Source organism: Amblyomma americanum, chromosome 3, assembly GCF_052857255.1.
Source record: "Amblyomma americanum isolate KBUSLIRL-KWMA chromosome 3, ASM5285725v1, whole genome shotgun sequence".
Taxonomy (NCBI): Eukaryota; Metazoa; Arthropoda; class Arachnida; order Ixodida; family Ixodidae; genus Amblyomma; species Amblyomma americanum.
In genome coordinates this window covers 199,887,404-199,911,701 of record NC_135499.1, presented here as the reverse complement: position 1 = coordinate 199,911,701, position 24,298 = coordinate 199,887,404, and the positions used below count along the sequence as shown (strand labels likewise).

The 24,298-nt window shown below is 44.4% G+C and overlaps 1 protein-coding gene across 1 annotated transcript in view; it reads right to left on the bottom strand.

Annotated features, from left to right (window-relative positions):
* The window catches only part of LOC144125860 (ras-specific guanine nucleotide-releasing factor 2-like), a 306,954-nt gene that overhangs the window by 61,777 nt on the left and 220,879 nt on the right, over window positions 1-24,298 (bottom strand). Inside the window, exons 4-7 of the mRNA XM_077659607.1 lie at window positions 20,399-20,482; window positions 17,011-17,114; window positions 13,501-13,650; window positions 8,507-8,586 (exon numbers count right to left, since the gene is read on the bottom strand). Of these exons, the coding sequence (XP_077515733.1) occupies window positions 8,507-8,586; window positions 13,501-13,650; window positions 17,011-17,114; window positions 20,399-20,482 (418 nt within the window). The remainder of the gene's footprint in view (window positions 1-8,506; window positions 8,587-13,500; window positions 13,651-17,010; window positions 17,115-20,398; window positions 20,483-24,298) is intronic.

Here is a 24,298-nt window from a genome sequence, read left to right as displayed (position 1 = left end):
ACTCCACGTGTAACGTGGCAGTTAACGTTCTGTTGCCATGTGTAGCCACAAACTTTGAGAGTAACTCAGGACAGTTCATATTCACTGTCACCACAAGCTAACCTAGGTCAGCAAAAAAAAAAAAAAAACGAAGTTGAAGAGAAAATATCTCGACTTTTATGCATGAAGTTTAAAATTAGCCTCCCCAGCCACCTGTACGATCGGCCAATCAGAGCCCCTCCGCTATCGACCCGGAAAGGCACTTCACGGTCAGAACGACGCTATTGTCAGACTGCTGAGAGGAAGCAGTCTAGTTCAGGCGCGTAGCGAGGATAACGCGGCGTTGATTCGGAGGTCGCTTTGTTTCCTGAAAGCACTTGTCGCGCACCGCACGTACTGCGGAGTGGCCACGAAAACGGAAAAGAGGAGGGCAAAGCGGCACAAAAAAAAAAAGACGAACTCCTCTCGTCAGCGCCTCCCATTCAGTGAAGGAACATCGATCGGCCACTGAAGACCGACCGACCGGCCCGCCGGTGGTGCCTCATTTTTGGGTCGCCTTTCTTCCGCCCTCTCTCCGGAAGCACAGGACGACGTTCGCCGAAAGGGAAGCGGTGTCGGAAACCCCGTCCCACCCTGATTGAATTTAAGGTTTGTCCGCGTCGGCGCATTAGCACAAAGAGACGCAGAGGACCGCGCCAAAGGGAAGAGAAAAAGGTCTGTTGAGAACGGCAAAAAAAAAAAAAACTGGTGGCGTGGGGAAAAAAGGGATACAAGAAAACAAAGAGAGGACCAGTAAATAGCCTCAGTCTTTTCATCTTCTACCTTTTTACACTTTATTTTCTTCTTTCTGTAGTGGTGGCGACTCTTCGAAGAGCGGAGGCCACGCACCGTAAGTGGGCGTGTGTCTGCCCTCGAGCGAAACGAGTGCGTTGGGGAGAAGGGACCGACCGTTCCTCGCGCGTTCCCTAAAGCCTTCGCTCGTGTTTATGGTGCGAAGGTGTTTGCCTTGCAGCAAAGGCGCGCTCCTTTTGTGGTCCCCCCGCGAAACTCGTCTCAACGTGTGTGCCTGCGCGCTCTTCGTTTCCATTGACGATACTGTTGATTTTTCCCAAATCCTGGAAAGGGCCATCTATCCCCCGCCTCCTGTTTGTCAACTACCGAAGGCACCGATGGAAGATGCGGCGTGCGCTTTTAAAAAAATATTTTGGCTATTTTTCTTTTTGTTTTCTACGGGTATACCTTCGTAGATTGAACCTCCTCGCGAGGATTCTAGGCTGCGTTCACCTAACTGGGTCTTCCCAGAGTTTTCGGAACTACGGCTGAGTCTTTCGTGTTCCACCCCTGAATCTTTACTAACCTTTTCAGTGGCGGTTTTCTATTCCGCATTTATTTGTTTTTGCCGCTAACCTCCGCGCTTCTCGTTTCCCGCTTCTCAACGACAACGACGAGGCAAGAGAAATATTCAGCTAAGGCGCCAAATCAAAGTAAAGTGAGATTACTTCTGTGCCCAGGTAACGAATAAAACAAACTTTAAGGGGTACCGGTGACGACACTGTCAAAGAAATGTAGCTAGTGTTCACCAGTGAACTATGAGGTGACGCGATGCATAATTTTTGAATCTGTTAACTTATACGGGCACAACGGCTTCGCAACACAGACTTGCAATCTCATCTGAAGTTGAGTAGCCTTGAGGACTAAGCTTGTGTAAGCGAGTAGAAGTAAGTTTTTGCTTACTAGTTTCATCTTTATATTTTAATTAGCCGTCACTAAGCGAGTAGTTAAATAGTATGCTTCATTCTCCATGCGTTCTATAGTTTTAGCAGCTCTTCGCTACATGAATCTGTCAATTAGAGCGGCTTATCCATTCAACTAAGTATTAAACTAATTGCCGCGGTGAGCTATAATGGGCATCTAAGCTTTTTTTCAAGACACACGCTGAACGAAACAAGATATCATCACCCCGCCTCGAAGCATCAGCATTGCATAGCATTGCCTTCAAATAAAAAAAATTGCAATAACTTGGAAAGAAATGTTTCGAGTCAAAAATAAAGAATGCCAGAAAAGTCAGCATAAGTGTGAAGTCAAGATGCATTCGGCTCAGCCGTTCTTCCGCAGTTTAGGCGTTCTGAACACAGGCGAATTAAAAAAAAAGAGAGTGAGGGAAGAAGAAATAAGAGAGGTGAGTTTATATGAGAGAGAAAGAAAGGTCTGTTTTCACATCAGCTTGTTTTGTAGGGAAGAAAGGAACCGAGATTTTCAGCTTTATTTCTAGGATTTGCACGCGGCAATGCTCTCACTGGTGGTCCGGGGTTCGAACCTCGGACCGGGACGAATTTTTCTTTGACTACGAAGTTTCTGAGAAAGCTGTATAGCTTACCTCTGTAGCCGAATGGCTGCGCTTGGGTGGAGGCCAATGAGTAATTATTCCCTTATTACAAATCTACTCCACCTTGGGGGATTCTCGTAAATATTTGACTGACTGACTAAATTCAACACATTGTCAACTGCACATGGCCATGAGGTGTCCTCGCGCAGACTACTTTGCTTCAGGTACCTCTGCCTAAATCAGCACAAGACGAGACGTCGTCACCTTCATCTTTCTCGTAGTCTGGGAAACGTCAGAGCTTAAAAATCTAACATGGCTTGTTATGATAAGAGCATACGCAGAATGCGTGGAGATTTAAATGAAGTTATTACGGTAATGCTAAATAATAACCAATAAGGATATAGATATGATGCAGTATGTAAGAATCACGTCCGCTAAATTTACAGTGTCTCAATTCGTTCTGTAGAAAGCGCAAAGAACACTGCCATGCGATTGCTGTAAACATGCATGAGGATAATAAGCTCTGTTTGCGCTAGCTTACACTAGGTTAATTTTAAATTTTTTGTGCTGTTGTAACCGTAACTGCGTTTGCTTGGAGCTCATTGTGAACGAATGTTAGTGTGTGTTCAACGCTGGCCCCAAGGCAGATAGATCAGAGAAAGATTGCTTCAATTTATGGTCTGGGTGTGTTTACCTTACGTTTTGGTCCTACCTATGCCCCAACTGCGCTCTTAATGTCATTTGCCCCTGGCTAACTAAACGGGTTAGCCTTTGTTTAGAAGACGAGGATTATTTTATTAGAGGTAAATCAATTTTCGAATCATAAGGTAGGGCTCTAAGCCTCGTTGTTAGGAGCCATAGTCTTGTGTGTGTCTTATGCGAGCACCGTGAATAATTTGCATGCAGTGGGAGCAAGTTGGAGGTGGCTGCTGCTGCATCGCCCTTTCTTTTAGAGAGGGTTAGCTCGGGAAGGGTAAGTTGCTGGGCTATAGCTGATTTTCAGTCATCATGGGATAAGAAACGCTTGCAGTCGAGGACGAGGACATTAACAGAGCATTTGTTGTTGGCCTCTGGTGGAATAACAGTGCAGTAGTGTGTGTCGTTTTCCTTTCATTTTCCTCGTCTGCAAGCGCTGCTTGTTCCATGAGGTTAGCTTGGGTTTTATTTTCTTTTTTTTTCTGGTTGGAGTGCGTGAGGAAGGCAGTAATTCGGTAGTTTTGTGAGCGCAGCGTTCATTCGGGTGAAATTTATTACGCTAAATACCTGGCTGAATGGTGAATCAAATTTTTCAGTTAACTCTTTTCTTTGTGTAAAAATTGTCCTGACTTGACACATTGTAAGAGCCAGAATTTAATTTTTGTCACAGCGCAGCTCGACAGCGACAACCTATGCAATAAATTTGCCTGTCACTAAAGTTAGAATGGCTCGAGCGAGGAAAATTTACACTTGAAATTTCACTGAATGTAAAACTGCAACTTTCACCACGAAAGGTTCACAATACACGTTTTAGGGATTGAGTGCGTGATAGAGCTCCAAATTTAACCTCGTATATATACTGCACAAATTTCAGTAGTAGTCATTCCCAGTTGCAGACGGCATAGCTTTACGGTATATGAGAAATCTAGTTTTTTTTTTTAACACAGCCCTCGAAGCACAGTCAATGCATCAGCTGCGAGAGGTACTGAACGCAAACATTAGATTTCTTATTGAAAAAGCGGAGCCTCAAGCTAAAAAATTAAAAATTTTATTCGGCATACTGCAACACTAGCAGCCGATGCAATAATTTTGATGATCGAGCATGTGGGCTCAGTATTATCGGTGTTAAACATTAAAAAAAATTACCCTGTTTCTTTACTTTGATGATATTAAAGCTCCTTGTTTATCACCGGTAGGCTCGAATGTGTATTTTTATTTTTCTAATGAATGATATATCAAATTATATTATATTGTACTTTATTATATTGTATTTTATTATATTATGTTAAACTGCAATAGTATTTTTCTTATAAACCTGTGTCTTTGAACACTTCTGCAACACAAGGACAACTAACGAGGAACTGCGGGAAATTTGCAACTTCTTTCCATCTTTTTCACTGCATTTGTGTTCTACATTGATTATTATATTTGTTACCCACTTTAAACGCTTTAGCAAACGTAGTTTACGAACGTCAGACGCAATTTTTTCTTTTCGAAATCGCGAAATTGCAATAACAAAATTTCAAGCGATTCAAAATCAGCTATTTTTAATCTCTCTTTCCTTTTGCAGAAGACTGGGGACAAACAGCGCCTCATTATCGCCAGATATTCAGATTTTCTGCTACTTGAAACAAATTTCATTCCCGTAAGTTGAGCGGCTGCTGAGAAAAATCATCTCTCGTTTTTCACGCATTAAGGTAGGGATGCTCGAGCTGAACTTTCCTCTCGAGAACGGCACAACGTGAGTGCTTCAACCTTCTCGAAGCTGAGGAGAAAAATAACCTCACAGCATCAGCGGAAGCACATAACGCTCGATGCTACGATCGGGAAACTCGCAACTCATCCATATCTGAATGACGCCCTCCCTTGGGAGGCAAGCGGCACGGCGCTCGAGCCTCGCATCATGTAAACGGCGTGCAAGACGCAACACGCCTTGGGAGGCATCTTCCAGCGCTTTTATTTTTCCTTACTCCGCGGACGGTTACTGACTATACTCCGCTTCACAAATGCCATGCAGGGCTGTGGAAGCTAGTCAGCCTATCTGGCTTCGAATCTACATCGCTGCGCGTTCAAAGTAACGGGTCGTGCTTGGCAGCCGTTCGTACGTTTAAAAGTAACCCTAGCCGACAATGAACAGCCAATGTACTCATCGTTCACGAAGCTAGTTTTCGTTCTCTCGCGTGAACGGCTTTTCAAATCCGGTCACTGGCTAGCCGACGCCATCCGCGGCTTTTGTAACGATGCACATTTCTCTGTGCACCGAAATTCCTAGCTCAGCTTTCTGTCCAACACGCGAGGCGTCGAGAGCCGCGAGCGACTCTATGGGGTACTCATTCCGGCTCGTACCTGTCTTGCCTATATTCGTTTTTCCTGTTTTTTTAAACATTTTTGCACTTTCTGTAGCTGCTGCGAAGCTTCGTTTCTGTCTTTTCTCTCTATCTGGACAGTTCGTGTCCCATATGAGTTCTAGAATGTAGTGGAACTTACAGGAACGGGCGTCCTGTGTATACTCTGCTCGTGTCCGAGTGGGGCTTCATAAATAAGGCCGGCCGAACACGACCCTCTAACCGGCCCGGACAGCGCACCATGCGGCGGCGACCGCTGAGTGGATCCTCGTGCCTCTGGCGAGCGACAAGGGCCTCGGTGGTGGATATGTCTTCATTTGGAGCCGGGACCGCAGCACGTGAAGCGGCCGAGCGACCCAGTCATCCCTCGGGAGGCTGGCGGCGCTCGAAGCGCCACCGCGTGTTTATACGCGCTGTCACTGCTGGCGGCCGCCATGCGACCGCCAGCAGCGCGGATAGCGAGGAGGTGCCGAACCCTTCTAAAGACATTTACAATGCGGGCACCGCCATGTTGTGGGTTGGACTACTGTGTACACCTGGCGCTACCACTTCTGCCGTGGTTGCACCAGGCACAAGGAATAGCTAAAGCGGCTGTTTGGGCTTGTTGGTCTGTGATCATGATTAAGGAATAAATAAATGTGTTGACCATCAACGCCCGTCCAAGTCAACTTCTTCGTTTGTCCTTGATTTTGTCATGCTGCAATACTTAGTCATGAGCACAGGATAGCCAAGCGAGCAATATGGCGACGCTACAACGGTCGCCGCAAGGGAAGATGTAGGGGGTGGGGGGGGAGCTTTCTATTGAGGTCACAGGCGTCGTACGTCATTCGTGATCGAAAAATCAGCGTTCACCAGCTTGAAGGATGTAAGCCAAGTGCGTCTGAACAATTAGTGACCATATCCAACCAGACCTCTTTGACCATGCCGGCCGCAGAACTTCCTCTTGTGGTTGTGGTGTAACTTCATTTTACCCACACAATGATTTTCTTGATTAGACTATGGTAGGGACATGAGACCCGTTCCAGGCGGCCATGGCCTCCTGGGGCTCGGTGACATCTACGGCTCGTCTCACTCACTACCCGGAATTGTGACCCGTGTATCAAAATATGGCGTTTTGACTGAGGTGAAATTCAGGGGTTAGCAGACTATCACGTCAGCTGCGGCGTTCAGAGAAACTGCTCAGCGCGCCTTGAAAAATTGATTTAGAATATAAACTTCAGGTTTCTGGCTGCACCGCCAATGGCTGGCTGCCTATAGCTCATAGGTGTCGCTGATAACGTGAATGCACCCGCGGTAGGCATTAGTAAGAAATGGTTGATGGATCGGTGGCTTAAAAGCAGGGCAGTCACCTAAATATACAAGTCCAGCATTCAAGGTTGGTATAGCATAAAAGTGTAATTTGTATTTAAAAAGAGCAAGTTTCTAGATCGTGCTTTCAAGCTTGAAAAACTGGCCAGAAAAACATAAGTAGAAAAAAAATGTCGAGACTGGTGGCACCCGTCACCAACTAGTTTCGAAGCGGACGCTATTCCTATTATTGCATCAAATCAACCCCCGCAAAGTGGCCAGGAGGAATAGCTATGTCTCGGAAATCCTTGAGAGGACCACTTATGTTTAAGCTGTGCGTTTGGGACTTATAACCAGACCAGCTGCGTCACCAGCTTTTGGCCAAAGGAAACGGACCGTGCCAATGCCTGTGATTTGCTTTTAATATTTTTACCTGAATATATACCGACGATTTCTAAATGGGAATACAATATCACTCAAATCGACGTTACATCCCACTCCTTTCATTTGGCGTTAAAAACTATTAGCCTTTATTTTTTGTTCTCAATCATTACAAAACGACCCTTGATTGCCTGTTTCGATTCTCATGAATTATCTGGATGTTTTCTCGCGTTTAAATGCTGTCATTTTCTTTATTGTGCCCATCTAAACGCCGGAAGGAAAAGGAAGGCGTTGAAATTACCTTTGTGTTTTTATAATCATTTGCTACTGCGCAGCACACGGGACAACTGATGTTGTGATCAGCGCGAAGTCATCATGCAGTCGGTGTGTGGCTATCGTTTGCTGCAGCGTTTTTAATTGAAAGTGGTTACCGTTGCTTTTAATATAGTTGTAGTAAGTCGCTAGATGTTATATCTCCCAATCTCCCTCTCGTCTTTCTTGGAGCGCTGTCACACGCGTTGAGGCGTTGAGCTACAACTGAGCTTGAAAGCTTTGACGGGGGTGGTTTGGTTGAAACGCATCAAGGTATGTTCTGTTTTCTTGTCTGATTACTCTAATAGTTAGTTTATGCACTAGATGATGATTACTGCGAAAGTGGCGCAGTGATACAAATATCAAGTCTGTTAGACATTGCTGAGCACTGTTTTTCTGGCGGCGCGTAATTACGTCTTTAATTTAAAAATTAGCTGCCTCAAAATTTTTTTCATTTATATAGCTCTTTATTGCTTTTTTTATTTCCCATACCCGGTTAAAACGAACGTTGGTACACCTCCGCGCACTTTATTTTCACTGTGTTCGTGAAAAAATGTTGCATTAAGACTGGCTGTTTCTTTTATGAAGATACCTTAGCTTGAAGTACTCCTGTTAAAGGACTGAGTCAAGATCAGAAACGCCGCTTAGTGAATCGTTCAGCAACAAATGCTTTTCGTATGACCACTTGTACTTTTATACCGCGAAATAAGCAAGCCGTCTGATTAAATGTATTTAGGTAGGACCTTTCTTTCTTTCTCAGCTGAAAGAAACATACAAATGGGGCTCTCCAATAGAGCGACAAATGCGAGGAGTAACGAAGAAAATCTACTTCGTAGGGGGAGTACGTGAGAAAAAAAATCAACGTAACAAGTGGGGAAGGGGGAGGGGAGCGTGAGAAGGGGTAAGGGTGGAACCAACGAAACGCGAGAAGGGGGACGAACAAAAGGGAAGGTCTCTCGCGAAATGGCAAGAGGTTCTCAGAAAAATTGCCAAGGGGGACCATAAGAGACGCATCAGAACGTGGAGTTAGTGATCTCGGGATGTGATCGGAGAAGATATTGTGACAAGAAGAAGAATAGCATTGTGAGAAGAAGAAGAAAAACAGCAAGAAGCGGACACGAAGAAGAGCGGAAAAGTAAGCCTTAAGGCAGTGAAGAGGAAAACGGAGGTGGCAGCTTACCCAGGACCAACGTCGGCCAGCTCTCCATTCTGGCTGTGAGACCCTTGAGGAAGATTTGGTGAAGAAACATGAGCGTCTCACTGCGGCCAGGAATGAGAGAAAGAGAGAGAAAGGATTGTTGAGCGAGGAGCGCTTTTCGCTCGTCGCAGCTAGTACGTAACAGGCTGGTCACTAGCACGTAACAGAGGAAACATGCAGAGGTTACCAACCCTTACCACCGTTGCCGACAAAAGTAAAATAAAAGACGCGATGCATGGATCGCAAGTTTCAAAACAATATCAATGGAAGGCCGGTGGGGCCAAAATGCGTAGTCGCTCAAAAAACTCGCCCATTGGCTGGAAGGAAATGACGTCATCTGGCCGGAGCATTCCCATTGGCTGAAGGAAAGTGACGTCACCAGACGCACGTCACTTTTGGTAAGTCTTCAACAGCTGCTAATGCTGCTGTTGCACTGCCAACACATAATGGAGTTCAAAGTACCTGCGAATTTTGTGTCCGCTACAAAAGTTTTGCTAATATTCACCGAGGTTTAGAAAGCTGTTCGTGCGCCACAGAACAGTTGAGTGTGATATTCAAAGCGATGCGTTAGAAGATAGGTTCGCGACTGATTGGCACTTGAGCTGTCATTTCGTTGGCCACCATATTTTACACAGAACCAAGAGCCGGCCCATGGGAGTGCAACGTTAAAAGACATGGCTTGCTAATAAATTACTGAGCCTGGCTCCGGATTTGCATTCCTCGGCGTGGTGAAGTAATAGACACGAGTTCAGGTTTGCGAGCTTAAATTGATGATATTTTTACAGAACTGACACAAAAAAAATGAGACTGGCTTGTCTTGCACTATAAACCACCTGGAAGCTGTGTAATGACAAGCAATTAGTATACCATGACTATTTTTAAAATGGTAGTTTTCCCAAGCTTATAGACCTAATTGCTCTACAGCTATAAGTTTTGTTTCTATTTGTGCTATGGTAATAAAATTTAGAATATAGTCTGATGACAAAACGCTGAACCATCTCTGACAATTTTCTCAAAATCGGCACAGCAGTTTAAAAGTCGACTCTTCAGCCTAGCATCCCACTTAACAGCACCCATTGCAAACCATTACAAGTTGATCAGGATACAATAAGCCAAATATGACAAGAAATCTGACGCATGGATTTCTTATGGCTCTAACCTCAGCTCCATCTCCTATTTATTTTTTGGAGACGTAAATTTTACAACGTACTCCCATATTAAATGGCCGCCGTTTACCACATGATATTTTCTAGTTTACTTTATTTTGTCCGCAAGAAGACAATATGGACGTGATGCGTGGGCCATACTTAGATATATCTGTTAATACTGCGTATAAGTAAAACTAAAAGTGACGCCTCAGACAGCACAGGTGCAACTTTCTGGTGCCTAGTGTCATGCTCATCAAGGTCGTTAAGCCAACTGCAACGCACATCAGGACGCTTCACTATGCTGTGAAATCAGGGGTATTTGTGCTACGGTACTGAAATTTAGATTATAGTCTAATTGAAAACAAAAAAAAAAAACAACTAAACCATCCAGGACATTTTCATCAAAATTGGCACTGCAGAACAGAACACTAATCACGAGTTATTATTCCTTCCAGCGCTGCCGTAACTAAATCATCAAAGCACAGCTTACAGCGTGTAAGGCAGGAAAACTGCTGCAAGGAAACGCCCATAAAGTTTTGTTTATTGCGGCCTAGCTTTATAAATCGTTATACTACGGCGTTCACTCGTAATGTGGCATTATGATACAACAGCGGTGCAAGCAGAAAATCAGCCTAATAGTTGTTGCAGTAGGTGTGATAGTTCGAATAATATGATAGAGGCGACTATACTGTGTAGGTTCTGTTGCTATCGGCGGAATCGTTGGCGAGAGCACGCGCCGTCTTCCGAGCTTTATTCGTGTTATTTTGAAGCAGGCATAAAAGTATTCGCTTTATTGAAACCCTGAAAAAAAATTACGCCAATGCTGCTTAGCAACAGTCTAGAGGGAATAATTGTAGCTTGAATCTTTGCAAAGGCCAGTTCTCTGACTACTGCACAATTTTCTGCTTCCCTCGTGAAAGGAAAACCGCTTAACACTATTTCGGCGTACATTTTTCTTTCTTTTCTTCATCGGGAGGATAGGGGGGTATTGACCGCGGACATAAGGTTAGTTTTTACTGCTTGACGGAATACTGAAACGGGCCCACTTGCGAAATAAGCCACGAACAGCCCGAGCTGGTTGCCTAATACTGGTCAGAAGCATATATAAGTCCTCAGTATGGTCACAACTAATCCCAATCGTTCGAAACGACCTGCTCCTCGAGGAATTTCGCAAAGGGAATTAGGCAAGCACTATTTAAATGCGCACTTTTTGAAAGCACCGCGTCTATCTGTTTTCCACTAGAGCGATATATCGATCTACCGGTTGTTGAAGCATTCATGCGTCAAGCATTTTTGCTGAGAATCTGCATTTCATGAGAAAGCAATAGACGAAGCGCAAAAAACAAAACAGAAATCGCACATTCAGCAGATCCCTTCTTAGGGTGCTTAGTTTCGCAATTTAATCTAGCCTGGGACAGAAATTCAGCGAGCCTCAAAGCATTACGTTCTAATGCGCATTATTTTTTAGAGATGTTATACGGCCCCCCCAAAATGTTTTGCGGAGGACCAAATACACTCACACACACATGAAAATAAAAAAAAGCAGTGTCCTAGCAAGCAAGCAGGGCTTCGTTGTTGCAAACGCTGTAGATCCAAACACGCACGCGACAATGTCGCAACGCTATCGACTGAGCGGTGACCCCACGAGGGCGTTTTGAAAGGAAACGCTAGAAAATCCAACAAGCCAGCGACAAACGAACCGCTCCGTTTCATTGCAGCATGGTAAGCCTCCAGGCGCATGAGGCAACGCAGGCAGACGCTCTTGACAGGCACGTGCGTTGCGACAGGCCGTAAACTGAGAAACGCCAAGCTCGAAAAGCGACGAGATGGGACGCAGATGAGGGATCTGTCGCGGCTTCGCGATCGTCCGTTTCAGATCGCATGTGGGCGCGAGCGGCAAAAATTGATCTATTTGCACGAAACAACTGCTTTCGACGATGCAGTTAATTCAGCCGTTTAAGTCGCCTGCCCGCGAATGCTGCGTTTATTTGTGCTGCCAGATACCAGTGTGGCCAATGCCTGCTACACCTATGCAAAGGGGGGAAAAACCCCCTTCGAGCGCTAGGTTTAGTGAACCTGTAGACCTCAGCAGAGTTTTCTACGTAGTACGTTGACTCGGTCCTGAGGGTTGCGCGAAGCGCAGGTTGTACTTGGCGTAAATGCGAAGGAAAGAAATTTCCTCTTAAAAAAAATTGGAAATGAACATGCATGATAGGACGAGCGCTGTTGCTTTGCGTTTTGAACAACATTTTCATGCCGGTTTTTGTTTAGGAGCGTGTTTTTGTGCCTCATGATTAAGAGCATTTTAGTGTTAGCTTGCGAAAACTGAGTGGCGTACGCGAGAACGCCTGTAGTGCACTCGATGTTGGCCTAGGAATACAATCGCGAAAATAAGTTTGTTGAAGAGTATAACCACTGGACTGTCGCCGCCTAGGTGGACCCAAAACGTAGAGGTATCAAACCAAAATCAAGAAGCCTCACATAGACTGTGCAGCAGTTGATAGGCTCTAAGCTCTGCCAACAGTGGTCTGTTGGGAGCAGCTAGGTAGGACAATTTCGACACTTTAGCTCACATATACAAAACAGCTTTAAGGGGGGACACTGGTCTTCGGCACCAAAAATGACCCAAAAATCAATTTTTTTAAAATGACATTTTTGGAGTCTATAGCTATTATTCTACAACTCTACCAGTTTTCTCCTCCAGGAAATTGGTATTTTGACCATAAAATTAAATTTAGATTACTGTGTGGGTTAAATTTGTGCAGGAGCAGGCGATTTAACACCATGAAAATTTTGGACACCTCGCTGTCTTAGTACGTCAATATCTCAACGTCTAGGACAGATAGACATGCCGTACTGTTTGCTAAGGGAAGCTGAAGGCACAATGTATGCAATAATCGAAGCACAATTGCTCAATCATGCTTCAAGAATTTATAATTTTGCAAAGTTTATCGAGGCATGATATTCACACTTTGAATGCTGCTATCCTAAGTGCTGTAAAGTTACTAATGAGGGTAAAATAAAAAAAACTGCTTTAATTATTGTACTCTTTACTCACTATACTATGTAGCCATGGGTTAAAATTATTTTTTATTGAGCCATTTTTTTGCATTGAGGTACTAATAAATGACCAATTAAAATTTTTATTTTAGGAACTAATGAAATATTTATAAAGGCAATTTTATATTTGAAATCATTATAAAAAACTGAGAAAGGTGACACAGTTTGATTAGGATGGGACTAAAAATAGGGAAAATAGGTCTAAGACCAGTGTTCCCCCCTTAAGACGGCTTAAAGTAAGTTCCAGCTGATCGCTTGCTAAAATCTTCAGTTTGCGCAGACAGGAACAAAATGTGTGAGTGAAAGAATGGTGTCCAGGTGGTCCGGTGACTGAGCACCCGCTTTTTGGCATTCCGTTTACCGCAAGAGCCATACTGATGTTTTTCGGCGGCGCGACAAATCACTGATCCGTCAGTGCAAGAACTATGTTTGACAAAGTGGCAGCTTTTCCACGTATTTTATGTGTAGAAAAGCCGAGCATTGAGTGAGAGGCACCTTACTGCAAGTGAATACACATTTAAGAGTTTGTAAACAAAGTTAAGAAAGCGGTCAATTTTTTTTTTTCAAAAATGCCTCAAACATGAGCACAGCCAAAAACATGGCGCAAATGGCAAGGAAACTTAGCCTCAGAGTTGGTCAGAATTGAGGACTGCAATACAGTAAAAGGAGGCTTTGCCATCGTGCCATGGAGAGGAAGTGACGGCAGAGGGGAGCGCGCACGAAAGCTGACACTGGGAAAGAGGGTTGTGGTGAGATAAAAACACTTGCCTGTTCAGGAATATAGAGTTGACTTCGTCATGTGTGCAGGGAGGTTTCTGAGAACTTGCCGCCATCTTAAATGGCCTTAGGAAGCATGACACCAGCAGCTGAAGCTGCTCCACGTATTCTTCTTCCGCCTCCACCATCCGGAACACCAGGCTGTGGCGGGGGGCGCATGATAAGAAAAAAAAATGGAAAGACACAGTTATTCCATTTGGGCATTTACCCCCCCCCCCCCCCTTTTTTTTTACCTGTAAACATTTCTCCCGAAAAATAGTTCTAAACCTTACCCTGCGTCATTCAGTGCAAAGAACGTTTTACTACTTGATAACAGTTTAAAAATGTATTTCGCGATATTATTTCGAACTTAATTTTTAGTACATTTTCAAAAAATGCTCATTTGGGCTGCGTTGTCGTTGCATTACGCTTTTTCGCTAACTACGAAACGCCGATCTATAAAGCGTAGACAGATGTTGGTAAAATATACTCTCTGCCGTGGTTTGAACGGTTGAGGAGTGCATGCGCGTTTATTTTTCTCGGTTTAACGTCACATAAATGTTCAGTTGAAAGTTAGCGCTCTCGATGCGTGCTCCTCTGTCTGTTGTGTGCGTCTGCGTTATGCTATTTTCATAATATGTCATAAAATGCATATCTAGGGAAGCATATCCAGCATCCTTATTATTTAACCAGTGCCCAATTGGTTCATTAATTAAGTGTTTATTAAGAAGAAAAGCACCTTGTGAAAATTAGAAATTACTGTAATGCTTCGGACTTTAGCGTCTTGACGACATTAAGGTTTAAGAACACAAACCGTTAACAATACACGAATGACTAAAGGCAGCTTAACATTGGCTTTTTAGGCCGTTATTCCGTGCTAACTGAACCAACTTGAACCACCGACGTTATTAATTAAGTTCACGGCGTTTCACTCTGTGGCGCCTAACCGCAATCAAGTCTAGCTCTCAACGTCCAATCTTTTGCTCCTGCATCTCCACTGCATTCGGGCGGCAGCTCGTTGCTACGTCGGCTACAACACCAAGCCTTCCACAGTTTCACCTCATACCAGGGTGCACTCAAAGCAGCTATCACGTGCTTTTGCGCAGACTACGCATTTTTCTAGGACCGCATCAGCGAAACAGCGGAAAAGGATAAAAAAAAGCCAGAATAGGATGAGTTCGCCCTTTTAGGCAAGGGTCGTCAGCTGGACGAGTCGCGGCCCAAAGCTGGCACGCTAAGCACAATGAAATGCAGCAAGAACGAGGCCTCTCTGTCCCAGCTACCCTCATCATAATCGTGCGTTCGCTGAAAGAGCGTATGGCGGAGCGAAGCACTCATACACGGGCGATCGCGAGCCCTCTCGCTTGTTGTGCCGTTTGAAAGCTGCTGCGCGCGCTGCTCCTGCTGGCGACTCGGCATAAGCGGCTGACGCGGTTCAGACCGGTTTGCCGGCGAGGCGGCCTAATTGGCTGCAGAGTTGATTCCCGCTAAGCCCATTAGCACGCGCGCGGATAATCGAATGACCGCTCGGGTGGCTGTTCCTACATAATTAACGCCGCTGCCCAACTCGTCGCGCGCAGCGCGCGCGCATGACGAGCCCTCTATCTCGACCCCTTCACCGTGACCCCCCCCCCCCCCCCCCCCCCCCCCCCCCACGTGGCATCAGCGCTGCTTGCGCCAGCCTGGTCGCGCTGTTGTTCGAGAAAAAAAAACATAAAGGCAAAGGAAGAACTTCGATTTTCAGGACTTCTTTTCGTGTCCTTCCTTTACGCATTTATCTTCATTTCTTTCAGTAAGCTGCTACCCTCCGATCTCTTTAAATTAATGCGATCGGCCGGAAAGTGCAGCGGTTGCTTTTAGCGGAATACTAAACTCCCTCCGCCCTCCCCCTTTTCTTCATTTTTTTTTGTGTGTCTCGGTTTCGTAACGTCGGCGTGTGGACTTGCGGTCAATGTTTCAATAGCTGCTCACTGCTTGAGCAGCGCGCCCGGGAAAAAAAAGATAAACCGTCTCGAGTCTGCGGGCTAACCAGCCGAATGAGAGTTAAAGAAAGCGAGTTTCACTAAATTAGGACACTTGCCCAATTAATTTGAACTTTAATACTCCCCAGTCGACGTTCTTTGTCCGCCCAATTTTTTTTTTATATGTTAACGCCCGCGAACCTGTTCGCTGTCGAGTGAATAAAATAAAAACGAACTAAAGAAAAATGACTGAATACCAAAGCCACTGAAAAGAGCCGAACAGCTTTTCACCAGATGAAGTCTAACAGAATGATCGCAGCCAGAAGGCGGTCTCATCTCTTCGAAATGCATCCTCAATTTAAAACCGACTTCCGGGTAGCTTATGATTTGAGTCACCGCTCATTTATTATACATTGCGCTCATATTTTTGGTCTAAAAGAGCAGGCACGTGGATACATCTGAAACAGCAGCGAGAAGGGCATTAAATATAATTGATTCATGACCCGAGATCTTCATAAACTGAGAAAAACAGGCATCTCAATTAATGAAACTCGAGAGACGCGAAAAAGAAAATTTGTTGTAAGGTCTCATTTGGTCGCAGTCTCTTGGGGAGGTCATTGGGGCGCGTCAATAACCGCGGTGGCTATGAACTTAAAGTTGATTGCACGCAACTCCGCCTGCTTGTTGACTTTTTCTCCGGACGCTGTGCAAACCAATGCCGGTTCAAAATAAAGCGCCTTATACCTCCACATCAAAAGAAGCATTGTCCTTCTTCGAACCCTGAGAAAGCTGTCAGTATCGAAGTTATTGAATAGATTGAACGTCGTCAGTGACTCATCAGACCATCGTTTCATGTATTCGTGCTACTCTGTTCATTTTTTAAAGATGTCAGCAAAATAACACTTGTCGTTGGGCTTGTTGGTTCATAATGCTTGCTACAAATGCAAGTAGCGCTCCACAGAAACACCGAGATACGTACGTCAATATGGTCGAGGAAAAGAAACAAAAACACAGAAGGAGGGGACCTGTGGCGCACAACTTGCATTTGTAATGAAATATCAGCAGTTTTTGCCGAAGCGCATGAGGTATCACTTCTAGCGTCCATTACTTTATGCACCTTTGCCTCTCCTTAGTTTCTGACTTATTTTCAGGTTTGATTTAACTCTACCGGTAGAATTTTTGTTCTATCAGGGCAGTCCTCCTAGTTTAGTTACGTGATATAAATGCGCATTAACCTTATCAGTGCGGCAGCACCATTCGCTTTGAAATTCAAGGAATCAAAATCATAAACAAGCTGTGTGCGTGGCTATATCAATAAATGCAAGGCGAGACATATATTTAATCTGCTTTCCGATATTGCAAACTACGTTCAATCACTCTTCTGTAGATTTTTAAAAGGACACAGACGCTAAGCCACACTTTGTGTTGATCTCTTCACCACGAAGCTGTTAAATTTTGCAAATTTGTGTTCTCTAATCACCGCGACGAAAATTCCAGTTACAACGGCAGTGCTTTTTCGTAGTATTTAACAGGCGGTGCCTACGACGCCAGGGCTTCTCACCTGTTCCGTTTACGCATGTTTTCGGCGTGTGGTGAGCTGATGTATTCTGCGACGATTTGCTTCCAGCGACGGCGGCAGAGCCACCCACGAAAAAAGCTCTGCACCTGCAAATGCAATGAAATAAAATAAAAACAAAACAAACATAGACTTTCATCAGTCAGTAGAGCCTGAGTAGCGAGACATACACTGCCGTCTGATCCCTGTCCATCGTATTCTCTTCTCTGAAAAGCAAGTTTTTCTAAAGTCGACACCATCATCGCGCCTCTTCGATCCCTCTAGCGAAAAGCATTATACTGTACAGGTATAAACAGTTCATGTTTCATGTTTAAGCCGCTCTTTGTTGGGAGCGGCTGGCGTTGGCGGCTTCACATGTCACCAGAGGGCGTTCAGTAGGAAGAAGCCGCTAAGGCTTTGCGCGGCCTATTGTTGCACGCTTTGGAAAGCGAAGTTCTACGGTAAACCACACTGAGGCCCAACTTTCAGTAAACCCTGCTAGTCGCCCAAAGTTGCTCTGGTAGTTATTCCACGAATTCTTTGGTAGTTAATCGCCAGGAAGTACCATCAAAACAATAACAAGCTTACCAAACGAGTTCTCATATTCGTTTTCGGGAGTGGCAGGTTCCAAGTTAGAGTGGGTCGCCAGGAAAGGGAGAATAATAACTTGAAGACTAATCATGACAGCCTTGACTTTCCATAATTTTTTTCCTGATCAATGAGATTATCAGTGAGCATTAAACATTGTTTGATTCGAGGAGTTCAGACGTGACCTTCTGAACTTTGCTCTTTCAGGCACCGCAGAGTACAACCCTGTTATCTTTTTTCAGTTTTGTCCAATCTCAACACAAAAGGGGTATTAAGGAAAATTCGAAGGGAGCCTAGCCGACTTATTTCTCCATGCTAATCACAACAAACTGTTTGCATTGAGCACAGAGCATTTGTAAGCAAGAATAAACATAAAAGACAAGAAACTAAACACACGCATCGACGGCACAGGCCGTGTTCACATGCAAACTGCGACGACTTCAAGCGTTTGTTTGTTTGTTAGCGGATTTTTGAGAATGGCACAACACTGACAGTCGCTTCCATTCGGTGATCACAGAGCTCTCATGTACTCGATATCATTATCATGGTCACGAGCTTGAACAATTAACAGGAAAAAATATTCAATTTTACCTCCGAATTTCACACCAATAAATGCCTTTTGCTGCCGAAGAAATTTCAGCGAAGCCACATGAAGCCAAAGAATCAAATTTGACAACCAACGAAACTTGGATGAAGTTGAATTCAAGTTCATTTAAAGTAGCAGCGCGTTGAGTTAATTAGGCATTTGCATCCGCTAAAATTGGTTAAGTTCAGCCAGATTTATCCCCTGCGATGGGCTTTGTCAATGTCAGAGTCGTGCTTACGAGCACGAAGTGACTCGCAGTTTGTTCCTTACATCCATACCGCTGCCTGAAGGCTCGGAAATTCAAACTGGGTCCTGAATGCTTGCCAGAACAAAAGTTACTCACTCTTATGTTAGATCAATACCTTCTGTGATGTCTCAAATACGTTACCAGTCTCAGCCAGAGTCCGCTTCGAAACTGGCGTAAGCGCCAAATTTTGTTGACCTTTCACACCTTTTCCGAAGCCCATGTTTTGTAAACTAGCGTTAAGAAGTAATTGAAACGCCCCAGGCCCAAATAAGGCCATGCAGATTCAAAGCATTTGCAATCTTCTCACTGCTGCGACGCAGCTATGAATGCAGTGACCAGAAAAATAATGTTGATGTCTGCTAGATTGAGAACAGACATCACAAAAGATGAGTTTCATGCGCCTTCGTTAAGAAGAAGGTGAAGGAAAATTAATATTTAGGAAAGTAAAAATGCTTGCGTGCTATAAAGCGACTTTTTTTAGGCTCTTTAAGAAGTGTATTAAAAGTAATATTGTTGCATAGTTGTCCTGTCTAATTTAAGGACAACTCTGTTATTGATTTCACAAGTGAAACCAAAAACGCGAACTTTCTTTTCCTCGCTGACATCATCAATCAAACGAATGAACGCAGTGGAAGTGACGTGATCAGCGCAGGCACAATGCGCACCCCGCTGCAATAGTTTAGATTGAAGCGCGGCACCAAATTCGAGGGAAAGTTTCCCACCAGCGGCCTTGAGCGAGTTTACCGGTCACCTGGGCCGAGCTACGAGGCGGCGTTGAGCGCTTTCGTTCCGCGGGCCTATGTCGTAGCTGACAGGGCTGCTGCGAGTGTGTGCGCGCGCTAATGCAATTACGCGCGCTGCAGACTGAGTGGATTAGATGGAATCAAATTTCGAGCCTCTGTTCGGACTACGCTAGCTTCCGGGTCACCTGCCGGACTCTACACCGGCACCCTAACCCAGAGCAGCGCGGGCTCCGAGCGGCTCAAGTGAATGCGATATCATGCGACCGGTGGGGAGCGTGGGCGAGTCGCTATAAGAGGCTCGATTCGGGGAGCTCTGCCTTAGAGTTATTCGAGACAAATGAGGCTAAAGCTTAAGCGCACCGCGACTTGGGTGTTGTTCCTCGCGTTGCTTTAATTGGCCGGTTGGCCGATGCACGGCTGAAAGTTTCTTGCGTTCTGAAAGAAAAGTGTGAAACCAGCACAAAGACTCTCACGACAAGAGCGGACACGAAGCAGAGCAGAACTGGCAAAGCCACCGGGCTTTCTCGAACAGTATCTTTTTACTGGTTTTGAACGGCATGGTCCACATTTCGACATTGCCTTTACGTTTGGTTAGCACGCAATTCATATAGTTTCGTAACGCACAAATATTGTGGCGTTTATTTTTTAGTTCTTGTATTCCTGGACTGTGCGAAATGCTAGAGCGATCTGCGTAAGGTTAACGATGGCGATGACGTGTCATGTGTTCTAGCACAAATTAACCTAGTGTACAACATGCTGTCGTGCACACAACTGGAAGCGAACTGTCTATTAACCTGATACTAATGTATTGCATTCAACCAAGGCAGAAGGTAAGGAAAACAACGAAAAGAACGGAAAGGATAGATTCCATCTGACTGAGCAGTAAAAACAGAACAGGTTGAGGGAATGTTACGTCGGTTTGGGAGTCTCGATGTCGATGTTTGGACACTTGGCTGAGCTAGCAGCGCGCGCTTTTATTTATTTGTTTAATTATTTTTGTTTGTTTATTTACCTTTTTTACGTTATTTGTCTATGAATTGCTTCATTACATTCCGAGTGCCATATACGAATCCGTGTTTAATGTGGAGCTCTGCGGGAGGGTGCGAGGATTGCGAGACTACAGAACTGCTTGTCCGAGGCGGGGTTGACGCCACCCATGAGAGCTTCGCACTTAGCGCAGAAAAACACTTCGACAACGTGTCGAGAAATGCGGCAAGCCGGAGCACTCACTTTCTTGATCTTCTTGATTTCTTCGCTGTCCTCGTCCTCGCTTCGGTGCGGCGTCAGCCTCCACTCTTTCTTGAGCGCGCACAGCTGCCCGGTATGTGCGGAGAAAGAGGAAGAGGGGAAGGTCAGCGCATCAGTGCGTCAGGCGGGGTGCAGAGCGACATCAAGCACACCGTCGTAATGACCGTCACCGCCCACATCGTCTTCAACGTTAAGTATAACCGAATTCCATGCATAAAATGTCCGAAAATATCTAGAGAACTAGGAAGGAACGATTTACATACAGTGGGGAAAAGAGCGGCGTATTATGCGTCTATTTTAGATTTCCAGGGTCCTCTTGTACTACATGCCGCTGCAACCGAGAGGCTCATATCAGAGTCTGGAGAACAAACTCACTTCTCGTTTTACTTATTATTAGTGTGAAAAACTAAAAGGTCAGGCATAAAGGATTGGGTTATGGGGGTTTAACGTCCCAAAGCGACTCAGGCTATGAGGTGACGCTGTAGTGAAGGGCTCCCGAAATTTCCCCCGGGTGGTTTTTTAAGGTGCCCTGAAATCGCACAGCAGACGGGTCTCTAGGATTTTGACTCAATCGAAATTCGACCGCCACGGCAGGGATCGAACCCGCGTCTTTAAGGTCAGCAGCCGAGCACCATAACCACCGACCCACCGCAGCGGCTTAGGAAGAAAATGTGCGAAGTATCTGACTAGGCCCTTTAACTTTGAACTAAGTTCGGGAACAAAAACAAATAAAGAAATAAACATACACTTAGAACACGGGGAATTATAATGCACCAACTAAAATGCATCACTAAAACAGGTCATTGAAACGAAGAACACGTAATTGTTATTTTATTTATTTATGTCCTCAGAGGCCCCGGGTATGGGCATTGCATGTGAGAGTACATCAAGGAGAACAATAAATATAGATCTAGCACCAAAAGTGAACCACCTTAATCACTAATTTGGAATGCGTTATCAGGTATAGGTCGCAATATTAAGCATAGAAATATATCAAAACACTTCCAACAGAGGAACGTTGCTCAGATAACTAAGATCCCCACAGTATTTTTATCCTCTCCACCTCCCTTCAAAAAATATTACTTTTATTTTCTTTTTTACTTATTTGTGCACTTATTTTCGATGCCAACGAAAATTGGAAGCCAACATGTATTCCATCCACGTCTATGCGATATATCGTACACTCCATTAGAACTGCCTGTAAAGCATTCTTCCTCTCGTTCATGCAGTCACGAGAAAAAGCATGCTTCACAGGAGCGTTTTTCACAAATGACGCAGCGAATTTAGGAGTGAAAACGATAAAAAAGACAAAAGAACTAAGCAAGGAAACTCCGTTAATAATTCGCATGCGCCACTCAAAATGAAAAAAAAGGGTAATTATCGCAACTTTCTTTTTTCAAGGAGCGCGCAAGAATGGTGAGCGATCGCATAATTGCAGAGATGATATTGTTCTTTTCGTTGGCGGGTAAAAATAACAACACCATAAAAGAAACCAAATTTTTGGTTTCGGAGCCATTGTCAGGTCGCGGGTTGAACCTTTTCATTCGCTAGGTTAAGTACAAATTACTTTCTTAAGAAAACAAAGAAGCAGCACCCGCACAAACTCGCTATTTCCTTAATCTCCAATCGAGGTCATTAGCTGATCAAGGCTTAGTTTTAGTTTCGGCAGACACTATAAATTAAGCGCTGCCCGGCTAGCCGCGCGGCAGACGTGTTCTCCGATATTTTTCTGTACATTCTTTGTTGATGGAAATAACGAAGACAAAGAGATTCACGCGTGGTGAGCTGCAAACAAATTAAGAACGCTCCAAGGCGCCTTGGGAAGGAAGCGTGTAAGACTGAAAGGCGATGTTACCCACCCATCCACTCATCGATTTTATTGATTGATAAACATTCTCAATAGCGCTTGTCCATGCATGTCTTTCGACAGCGTGCAATTAGTGGCGCTGTGTTTTGGAACGTGTTAACCACGCGTTAATTACCTTGCCGGGCGTGTACTTTTGCAGCTTGATAAATGAATGGTTGGCAGCTGTGTTAAAGCCATCAGAAGAGATTCAGTTTATTTCTCATCGTGGACTGAGCTTTTTTAATTTTTATTGCTTTGGGAAGAGTTAAATTCGTGACCCATTGGTTACTAGTTATGATAAGAAAAATAGGGGATTATGGATTTAGTGTTGGGGGAATCAGAGGTCGAAATACACTATTTGCGCTTCCCAGGCACTCAGGCTTTGCATATAAAATAAAAAATATATAAGGACTACAGGAAAGGTTTTGATGAAAAAAGTGGTTAACAACATAAAAATAACTCGCTTATACAAAGTATACGTAATCTACAAGCTGTGAGTAAAGTACTTGCTTACTCACACAAGTTCGCATGTCGTATTGGAACACGTTTTTCACCATGCACAACACACGCAAAATTTCTTCCCGAGTCATCGCATTCTTAGCTAGGAACAATCGTCATAGAACATTTCTGCCTAAATTTTATTGCGACCTGTATTATATATCATGCTTTTCACCATCGCTTTGAACATAAAGCAGTTAATTGAATTAACTATCGTGGCAGAGGTTCGGTAACTTCAGTCCTTGAACCCAGTTGAGTGCGTTCAATAATATTTGATACATCATTTGTTTTTTCAGGAAAATTTGACAGCGATGGTTCAACACAGCTGCATGTGACCTGCGTTGGATTGAGCAGCTTTTCTTTCAAAGCATGATGGGTCAAGTTTCTAAAAGCATCTCATAGCAACTATAAACAGGATCAGCACAATTCATTCTCCTAACGCCAAAGCCACATTTTTTGACTTTAGTTCGTTACCGCGACATTTGCATTTTAATGCATGCTTTGAATGCGTGGCAGTGTCATGCCAACACTATCATAGGGAGCCGTCATTAAGCGCTAATGAGCGCAAGACATGCGTTATAAATCTAATTTCTTAATAGCATTAAAAAAACAGCTCGTTTTAATTAGTAGCAGGCGCATCTATAGGCTTCGGTAATTCAAGAGACGGGATTGTTTAAATCAATTATCCTGGTTGAGCAGCTATGATTGTGGACACTACCATCACTAAGTATCTTTTCTTTAGAGGGGGGTGGGAGGGAAGAAATGACTCTCTACCAGTTTACTGAGAAAGAACGCCATTTAAGAGAGGACGGTAAGATCAAGAACAAGCGGTAACCATAAAGTGCCTCCTGCAGCACTTTTATTCTGAAAAGATTACACATATTAAATTCCAGTTGCCGTTTAAAAGGTGCCCGTTATAAGTCTCGTGAATGATAAAGTACCAGCATGAATTCGGTCAACGTATTTCTAGGGGTATAAGTAGACCTCAATTTAAAAGTTTTTTTTTCTGGTTAGGGCGCCCTTGCGTTGCCTCTTACTCAAAAAAATGTCATCTACTTTGTTACCATTGAAAATGAAATCATTAGATTTATTCAGAATGGCGACTGAAAATCCCGCGTGAATAGACTTGCAGGCTCGTTCATTTGCTACACGCCTCCTCGCGTCTAGCTAGCAAAAAGTCTGCGGCGACCCTGATTTCGTTCACAAAGTCATTCATTCACATTAGCATGTCCATTCGTCGTAAGGAGGCCGTGCAGTCAGAAGGCGCGAAGTTAAACTACGATAAAGACATCTCGGGATCCGTTTCAACAGGAAGCCACATGGGGGTTCTTCTTCGCGCTAGAGAAACAAAAGCAATTTAACGAGAGATAGCAGAGCATAAAATGGCGATCATGGCTCACTAAAACCGGTGGCCGCGTTCCTCTTTCATTTCCCTTTGCACCTAACGTCTGCCCCCTTTATCTTCGGAGGAATCGATAAACGAACTCGCGGAAGTGACCGCTGTGCGCGGTGCAGCGCCGTTGTTTTCGTGATGCAAA